At 44.2% G+C, this 9,459-nt stretch overlaps 1 protein-coding gene across 1 annotated transcript; it reads right to left on the bottom strand.

Moving 5' to 3' along the window:
- Positions 1-2,357: 2,357 nt before the first annotated feature.
- LOC138613222 (ankyrin repeat and SOCS box protein 15-like) lies at positions 2,358-6,312 on the bottom strand. The gene is made up of 9 exons (XM_069686843.1): positions 6,209-6,312; positions 6,077-6,114; positions 5,729-5,860; positions 5,412-5,570; positions 5,072-5,317; positions 4,653-4,824; positions 2,924-3,467; positions 2,594-2,747; positions 2,358-2,515 (listed from the first exon to the last, which is right to left on the bottom strand). The coding sequence occupies exons 1-9, from the start codon at positions 6,310-6,312 to the stop codon at positions 2,358-2,360; spliced, it is 1,707 nt and encodes a 568-aa protein (XP_069542944.1).
- Between the last annotated feature and the right edge of the window lie 3,147 nt (positions 6,313-9,459).

Here is a 9,459-nt window from a genome sequence, read left to right as displayed (position 1 = left end):
AGAAAAATATTCAAACCAAATGTTTGCATATCGACACAGTTAGAGACGAGCTGGTGAGGAAAGTAGGATTTTGTAGATGGATGCAAATTTTAGAAGGTCTAACAAAACTATATCTTTGCTATCTGGATTGTGCACCAATTTTGCGTCAATATTACCATCGAGAGGTGCCCAGAAGGTATTGTCCAATTCTGGAGCAGAGCACTGTGTGCTCACCTGTGATGCACGCAGACAGTGCTGAGAGGATTGTAAACGTTGGAGTCAGAGTGCACTCTGCTGCACAAACTACCCGATGAAACCATTTGTAAATCAAAACAGGTCTTGTTTTCTGCTTTAAAACGTTTTCATGTCTGTACATTTCTGAAATCATATGCAATGATACCAATTGAAAAACCAATGAGGGTCAATAATATCGTAAGACTCTCGGATGGGCTGAAGGGTAAGTGGAACATCTAGCAGCTTAAGAGTGAGGTTTTTTTCCAGGGGCTGGTGGACACCAAACCAGAGCTGAAGGTTGAGTGAATATTGGACATACATTTATCCGATTGACTCATGTTGCCCTATTTGCTGGATGTTAATGGGTTGCTCATCTGTTAGCCACAACAACTTAAAACGGTATTACAATGACAGATATTGACAGCCAGACTGTGGCCAACAATCCCACTTAACTCTGCATTAACGTTTGTTAAATATAATCCAAACAGAAGAAACACAATCAGCTGTTCAGAGAGCCAACATGGCTGCTGCATGGACTGGTGTGTCACCTGAAAATCCTGCGATATGTTGTACTCCCTGTTCTATTGTTTGCTTTAATCCGTTTGTGCTTTGCTTTGTTTTAGCACATTAACACACCAGCTGGTTGCAGCCGCCTCAGATCTGACCTGAGGTCCAGTTTGGAGGTCGTTCAGAACAATGTGACCTGTTTCTGTTATCAGGTTCTCAGGGGAGCTGACAGAATGTGGAGCCACGTTGCTGCTGTTGTTTTTGCAGGTCAGGAGGTTAAATTTAGAGTCGATCTGCTTTCACAATCTGTCAGCCAGAGGAAGCAGCTCACACCTCCTCACTGTGTTCACTGAGAGTGTGTTGTTGTTCCTTAGCTCAGTGCAAAACTGCTGCAGCGGAGTGTTCCAGTCAGAGCTGGAGTTTGCCTGGTTGCCCCCCAGTCCATCCATTTGGTCCAGGCTGAATCAAATGACACCTTTTGGATGGATGGCATTAGATTTGGTTCAGACGTTCATGGTACCAAGATTACAAATATTTAGGACTTTTGTGATCACCAGTAAGTCAAATGTTCTCATATCCAGTGATATATTTCCTGATTGAACCACAGATTGTATAAAATGAGTGCACATGTAGCCGCTGAGACATCATCCATTGGTTTGCAAACTCCCATTTTGAAGCCTTGGGTTTGGCATTTTTGTGGCCATATCTCGACTACAGGGTGGATGTTCATTGCTGCATCTTTATCCGTTTTGGCAGTGCACCTTTATCGCAATTTTACTCTTAATGGGACCATAATTTGCAAGAACATCACACTGTTTTGCAGAAGACATGAAGGCTAAAGTCATACGGGAAATGTTTGCTGAGGTAATTTGAGATTTCTTTTTACAACCAGTGGATTCTCCCCCTGCTGGCCATTAGACACATTGCAGGTTTAAAGTACTTACTCACATTGGCTTTAACCAGGTTACATCCACTTCTTATATCCTGTCGATGCATCTAACACATGGATTCGCCCAAAACTGACCACAGACTTCATGATTCCCAGACTTTTTATTATAATAACACAAACGTTTGATAAAAAACAGTACAAATGTATTTACAATCAGAAATGTCTCAATGCTGATCATTCTCAAGAAGCAGACAAGTATTTATTCACCTTCAAATTAAGTGTAACGCCCATTTCAATAGTTTGAATTCCATCAGTACATCATCAAAGTTTTTTCTTCTTCATTCTTGTCACAGTGATGAAAAGAACTGAAAATACTTTATGCTTAATTTGTGCAACAGCATGGACAATAATATTCTTAGTTAATGCCCCATAGACAGCTTGCAAACAGCCAGTAACAGTCACACAGGAGATACAGATACAGTCCTGATGAAAAGGCTCATTGTACATGCATTGACTCACACGGTACACCTTGTGCTTTCATGGACGTGCTGTACACTTCAGGGTCCCTGTTTCGGGGTTTGAAAATGTGGCTGAACATTAAGGACAGCAGAGAACTAAAGAACGACTTTAAGGGACCGTTAATGGTAACTAATAACAGCAAAATGATGCTTCATGAATACAGGCCCCGTTCCATAAACCAGATAAGAATATTGCTAACATTTAAGACCCAGTAGATAAGATCCTCCCCTCAGTCCACCCTGCAGATGACTTTGGCGTACAGGTCGTTGTCTTTGAACAGCAGGTAGTCCTTCAGCCTGTTGGGCAGATGGACGGACATCAGACCGCTGCAGCTCAGGTGCTTCCTGATCACCACTCTGCTCAGGTGAGACAGTGAGCGGGGGTTACCTGGACCACACAGAACAAGAGTTTGTGTTGGTGACGTCAGCTCTTCAATCTGACCATTTTAGCACACAGTTAACTCACATGTTATCCCGTGAATGTGAGGCCACTCCTTGTGCTTCTCCAGGATCTTTGTCAGTTTTCTGCAGAGGGAAACCTGACCGACGTACTCGAGGAGGATCGAGACGACTCGGCCCACCAGGTTCACCAGCCAGGACACGCTGACAAGGTCACAAAACTGGACGACAAATGATATAAACAAGTAGTCACAACTCTTAACTTGTCGTCATTAAGTGGAGCTGGGGAAGCGTGAGGGATTAGGAAGTGCTAAGATATCAGCTAACACTAGCACTAGCTTATTAGCAAGTGCAACAAACAAACAACATTTCAGTCTACACTAAGAAAATAACTCACAGTAACTTTTTCCTTCTCCTGATTTGAGTAGTCAGGCTCACTCAGGTCATCCCAGTCGTCTCCATGGTTACAACAGAAACACTTCTCAGCATGGTATCCGTTGTTGAGCAGCAGCCTCATCATCACCTCGTCCTTCAGGCAGTACTGCAGCGCCGTAGGAAACACTGTGTCGTTCACCATTGTGAAGTAACAGTTCACGTCTGCTTTGGCCGCCAGCAGCAGCTTCACAATCTCATAACGTCCCGACCGGACCGCCACCAGGAGGCAGCGCAGCGGGTCCAGGTCGGGTTTGGCCCCCGATGTCAGCAGAATCTCTGTGCAGGTCGCGTCCCCGTTAGAGACGGCAAAGTAGAGCGCGGTTTGCCTCATGTCTCCGTAGTTTTCAGAGATGTGAGCAGCTAAAAGAGAGTTGACGTCGAAGCCTTTCTGCAGCAGAAGCTCCAGGCAGTGGACGTGGCCTCCATCAGCGGCAGAGTGGACGGGGCTGTGGCCGGACAGACGCAGGGCTCGTCTGGTGGTGATCGGGATCAAAATCCTCAAAGCTCTGACGGAAAAAAGAAGAAAATCAAGTTTAAGCATCGAACTTGATAATTTGTCATCAACATACTTGTCTTTGAGTCGGAGTTAGGGAAAACCCGATCACAATCTGCGAGCTCATGTTTTATTAGCTGTGGCAGATGTATCTGGTCTCCCTCCAGTTCAGACAGATTTCCATTCGCCCTGATCAAGGTCGGGCCAATCGTAACAGTTTAAATATTATAGGTTTAAATGTTGCTGAGGTCAAACTTTCTAAGGCTGCCAGTGATGAGGGGCGTTTAAAATCTGTTCATTCGTAAGTATTCAATTATTTACAAATGGATGACGTTGGTCTGTCGCATCACAGCTAGAAGGTTCCTCTGGGTCGAATCCTGCCTGGCTGTAGTGGGCCTTTCTGTGTGGAGTCTGCATGTTCTCCCCGTGCATGCGTGGCTTCCCTCCGGATACTCCGGCTTCCTCCCACAGTCCAAAGACATGCTCGTTAGGTTCACTGGTGACTCTAAATTGCCCGTAGGTGTGAATGTGAGCGTGAAAGGTTGTCTGTCTCTGTGTGTCAGCCCTGTGATTAACTGATCAGTCCAGGTGTAACCCCGCCTCTCGCCCCAATGACAACTGGGTTGGACTCCAGCCCCCGCAACCAAATGGATGCATGGATCATTTTGGCTACTAAATCATGTAATGCCAAATGTGTATAATGTAAATGAGATGCAATATTGTGGCTCTGATTGGTCGAAGCGAGAGGTTCGAGCCACATTAGCATTTATAACTTGGTCTGGCGGTCTTTTTACGGGTCTTGGCCTTTGCTGCTTCAGTTGGGGAGGGAAAGGTTGAATGTAGAATGCTTTCTGCTTAATGTTAGAGACTCAAGGATAGATTAGCAAAAACTAGCATGACATACTTTTGTCCCCAACTTAACTTTCGGTGGTCAAGTTGTTTTTATAGAAAGCTGATTGATGTATGAACGCTTACAGCCCTTTATGACTGAAAAGTTCCAGGAACTTTGGAACTAAAACCTAAAGACTCACTCTGTCTGGTATTCTGCAGTTTTTAACAACTTTAGTAGGTCACCTCCTATGAACTATCACAAAATAAGGTTTTATTTCTCTCATTCACCCCTCTTAAATCTTGACTCTTCCACAATAATTTGTTTTTTTAGAGTAGTCAAACAGTTGTCTAACATGGCCGTACTCACAGGTAGTGTCCTTCGTATGCGGCGTGGTGGATGGGCAGCTGGGAGCTCAGGTTGCGCATGTTGGGATTTGCTCCGTGCTGCAGCAGGATGTTGATGCAGTCTGGATTTCCAGACCCTGCGGCGTCGTACAGGACGCTGTCGCCATTTGGTGCCTGGGCGTTCACGTCAGCACCTTAATGTAGAGCAGGGACAAATGTAGAGCTCAAAGATAACACAACAACAATAACCTATGCGGGCACGTGTTTTTACCAGGCGTGGAGGGTCAAAATTATACTTCGTTGCATTATGGGAAATGTAGCATCCATGGTTTTGTCAGAGCCTGGCTCATATCAGGATCTAATTACCAGACAGTAAGTCTAACGTTAAACAAAAACTTTAAGCTAAAGCTATAAAAAATGTATTAGGTATTATGTGTTCACCGTGTTTGATGAGGAGCTCCAGGACCTCAGGGTGGCTGTACTCGGCAGCGATGCCCAGAGGAGTCACTCCGTGCTGGTCTGTCTCTGACACCTGACCTCCGTTCTGCAACAGGAGCTCCATCACCTGAACACAGCCGGCCATGGAGGCCTCGTGCATCGCCGCCCCCTTCTTCAGACACACCTGGCCCACCCGAGCTCCTCCTGCAATCAGACTGGAAACCATCTGATAAGATCCGGCTCGGACTGCTGCAGGCAGGACACACGAGGAAGAGAAACTGATGGTCAGGACGGACAAATGAAAATGTTTTCTCTCAGGACACAAACTTCTCTGTTCTCTGACCTAAAAGCAGAGGGGATTCGTTCCTGCTGTTGGTGGTGTGAGGAGAAGCTCCGTGCTTCAGTAACATCTTCACATTTTCCACCAAACCATCTTTCACCGCTAAAGTCAGGAAGGTCTCCCCCTCTGAAGTCTTCTCCTCCAGAGTCAGACGGAAAGATGCTGAAGAACGCAACAACAGTTTTGTTATTTCACATTAATAAATACTTATTAATACTTACATTGAACATACTTAAAAAACAGATACAGTTGGCAGTTTTTAAGCTGCTTTCGTCCCTTCTGACTGTCATGTGATATGAAATGTAGGACCTCTTACCCACCGTACAGCACCATCTCCAGGACCGGGACCAGAGGTTGGACCACCGCCCAGTGCAGAGGATACCAGCCGCGCTCATCCACCTGACCGAAGGCTGCTGGGAAATCACAGAGCTCCTGCAGAGCCAACAAGTCACCTGCAGAGACAGATTCTGTGAGGAGACTTCTATCTCTATCTCGCACCATCATTGTTAAAGCTTGGTTATTTCTCATATAGGACTACATTTCCCATCAGCCATGATGCTTCCTCCCTTCACCCTTTAAAAGCACAAAATGACGGATCATTATCTCATCTGTGTTTTCCTCCTTTACCAGCTGCCAGAACCAGAACCAGGAGGGAGAAAGATCTTTACCTCGTTTGATCGCCCCAACGAGCTTCAGAGCTTCACTCCTGAACACAAACGGGTAAATGTCAGTAAATTTAAGAAGAAAAGAAACATGTTAAAGTTTAACATGGATGGAAAAGTTGGTTCATGTTGCTGTACCTCTCTGATCCTGTTAGACGGCTTCTCTGACACGACTCCTGAATGCTGACCTGAACGTCGTAGTTCAGGAGTTCATCTTCATCCATGTCATCAGCTGCATCCATCCTGCCATCATCAGACAGGTACAAACACACACCTCTTCAGACCCTCCATCTCTAACAGCACATACACATGAAGTCCTGCTAAAATAAACCTCAAACTAAACATCGTCTAGCTTAAACTCTCGGGTGATTATCTCTTAATTGCTTACCAAAGAAACATCCAGTCCATTTTAGTCGCAGTCAGAATTAATGAGTCCGTTTTAACTATATAATGTAAGCCGTGAGTTTAGCATTGCAGCCGTCAGCATCTTGTTTTGTTTGGAGCCAGAGGCGTGCAGCATCTGGACCATTTGGATTGCTGCTCCTCTACCCTGGTTTGACAGCTATCCATGCGTAGCATACCATGACTCACGTCTATTTCACTTTTAATGGGACACAATAAAAAGAGATGAACCCGACTGGAAGCAGCTGCAACGTGTTTGTGACTCATTTCAGCTATTTGTCAGTTTCGTTGGGAAATTTGCTAAGACAGAAGTTTATGTTGTTTATTGTAACATTGTGATCACATGACTCAGACATTATTGCTACATATCTGTTAACATAGTGTTAGCATTTTGCTTATTAGCCTGCCGAGTCTAGTAATGTCTCTCAGCAATTTTTGCTGAGCGTTTGCTAAATGCTGCGCAGGTGTTGTCAGAGTGATGAGGATGTTTTCTTAATTTGTTTGTGTTTTGTGTATTTGCATGTGTTTTCTTAAAGGGCCAGTTCTGTGCCCTTGGAGGACAATTTCCGCTTCTCCAATGGGCCCTGGAAAACATCGCTAAACTACACTTCCTCACTCTAGGACGTCGCCTCCGATGTCATGTCTCGTTCAAAATCGTCAGGTTTGAAATGCAGACTGCAGATCTGAAGACTTTTTAGACGACCCACCCGTATATTCTCGCCGTGTTTTTGATTCTGTCCCACTCTGACTCGTTGCCTGCAGTGTAAACGGTAGTATTTCACTCCAGCGTCTCTCGCTGGGCCGTTCCTTTCAGAGGGAGGGGCGCAATGCATGCTGGGTGTTGTAGGAATGTACACTGGGCGAAACCACAAGCTGTTTGTACAACTTTCTCCACAGCTATTGTGCCAATTTCAAATATTACATACAGAGAACACCAGCTTTGACTGACAGCGGCTTTTTCCAGGGGCGAACTGCTCCTTTAAGTTGGTGTGCGTTGAGCTCTCAGGGCCACCGTAGTTTTCACATACAAATAATTTGCCTTGATAGTTCAATTTATGAAATGTTCTGTGCAATGAGTCATCCTAGTCCGGTCCCAATAGGAAAGAGGTGTACATAGTGTATATAGTTTATTTAATTATTATTATTATTATTATTATTATTATTATTATTATAAGTAGTCGTTTATTTATGTTTATTTTATTATTGTTGTTTCTATTTTATTTATTACTCTTGATTACTCTGAGCTGCTGCAACATGCAGATTTCCCAAAGTAGGGAAACAATATATCACATATTATCTTCTGTTATCTTGTAACATAAGAGAAGCAAACTGCTGCACAGTTTGAAACAACTTTGATGGACATTGCAAAAATATCAACAAAAGAAAGTTCATGAGAATTTGCTTTACAGGAAGTCATGATTCCGGTGCAGTAAAGTGTTTGTCTGGACTCATTCAGGTTTTAGTTTGGAACTGGGTCACAGCTCTCGAGTGTCGGTGAGTAACCTCGTGTTTGATCACAGAGACATTCAGCAGACGTCTGACATCAAAATGAATCTTTAAACATGAAGCTGCTTCCTCCTCTTTAGCTCTTATTGCCTCACTATATAAGCTTTATTTAAGTAACAGATTACCCCTGACCTTCTCACGGTTGATCACATATAACATTGTTGAGCCAGCCACAACATAATGAGTTTTATATCATTCTGTGCAGGTAAACGTGCAATTTACACCTGAAACATAATAAAACTTTAACATTATGAGTCTCACCTGATAAATGTGTCACTGTTGGAGTCATAGGACGGAGCTGCAGCTGCACAGTGTTTGTTTCATATCTGAACTGCCCACCCCCCTTCCCTCCCTCCCTCAGCGTCACACACACACACACACAAACTGCAGCGCACTATTTATAGCCGTCACCTGTTCCAGTGTATTTAACATGCACGCCGCTCCACACACCCGAATGTCACTCTGCACACATTTCCCACAGATAATGACAAACAACAATGAGGCGGCCTGTATGAATATTTATTTAGTCGCTATGATTCATCAGACGGTGACACATTTCAACTACAGAGGAGATCCCTCCGCCGTGTGCTCGCATACTGTCACACAACAAGTCCAAAACAACCTGCTGAAATAATGAAGAGACATGAAGAGTGAAGTGACTCCTGTCTGACCTCTTATCCACCTGCTGCTGATTCACAGCTCTGACCTTTGACCCCTCTGCTTTTGCTCCTACAATTTATGCATGAAGTTATCTGTGTTGTTATCTGTGCTGCTGAATAAAACAACATTAATTTCAGAATTTTAAATATTTAACTATCCTGCAGGAAGTTTTCTGCTGTTGTCTCGACCAGATGTCTCTTAGGAATGAGACCCCGTGCCAAAGTGAGATTACCCGTCTAAATAAAGGTTAAATGAAAGAGAGCACGACGGTACAAGCTGTGATACACACACAATGTTTAATACATGAATATAAATGTCACATATTTTTAATCAGCTCTGCACATAGACTGTAAAAAAAGATGGCCGACATGACAGCTCCCTAAAAGTGAAGCCAAACCCTCTCTGTCGCCCCCTGCTGACTGGCTGCAGTATAGCTCATAAAGCCCGCCTCCTCCATGTTAACAGATGGGACATGAGTCAAACTATAAAATCAAAATACACGTCAAATACATTTTTCTCAAACATGGTTTCTGTCATTATAGTTAGTTCTTATCATGCTGATTTATGTCTATTAGCCTATTAGTTAATTGATGCTATAAAAAAGGGGGTGTGGCCTCATGATTGACAGCTCTGTTGACAAATGGGGCTCCTGCAGCGTTCTGTTCCCGAGTAGCAGAGTAGAGGAGGAACGGCGAGAGGAGACGTAACTAACACTAACACTACAGTCATTGAACTTTCCAGAAGCGTGAATATCTGCTTCAGACCGACACGAGAAGCTGCTCTGCTGCAGACTGAGCCCACCTGAGGGCTCCAACACGCCA

This window comes from Semicossyphus pulcher, unplaced genomic scaffold, assembly GCF_022749685.1.
Source record: "Semicossyphus pulcher isolate SPU_LCO1_2020_fin unplaced genomic scaffold, fSemPul1.0.p SCAF_8, whole genome shotgun sequence".
Taxonomy (NCBI): Eukaryota; Metazoa; Chordata; class Actinopteri; order Labriformes; family Labridae; genus Semicossyphus; species Semicossyphus pulcher.
This window is presented reverse-complemented; position numbering and strand designations above follow the sequence as displayed.

Excerpts from the sequence above, each read along its gene's own strand:
- LOC138613222 (XM_069686843.1), bottom strand. The coding sequence starts at position 6,312 with ATGGATGCAGCTGATGACATGGATGAAGATGAACTCCTGAACTACGAC. Across the intron at positions 5,861-6,076 it reads CGTTGGGGCGATCAAACGAG|GTGACTTGTTGGCTCTGCAG; the intron begins GTAAAGATCTTT and ends CTGTCTCTGCAG. Across the intron at positions 2,516-2,593 it reads TCACATTCACGGGATAACAT|GTAACCCCCGCTCACTGTCT; the intron begins GTGAGTTAACTG and ends TGTGTGGTCCAG.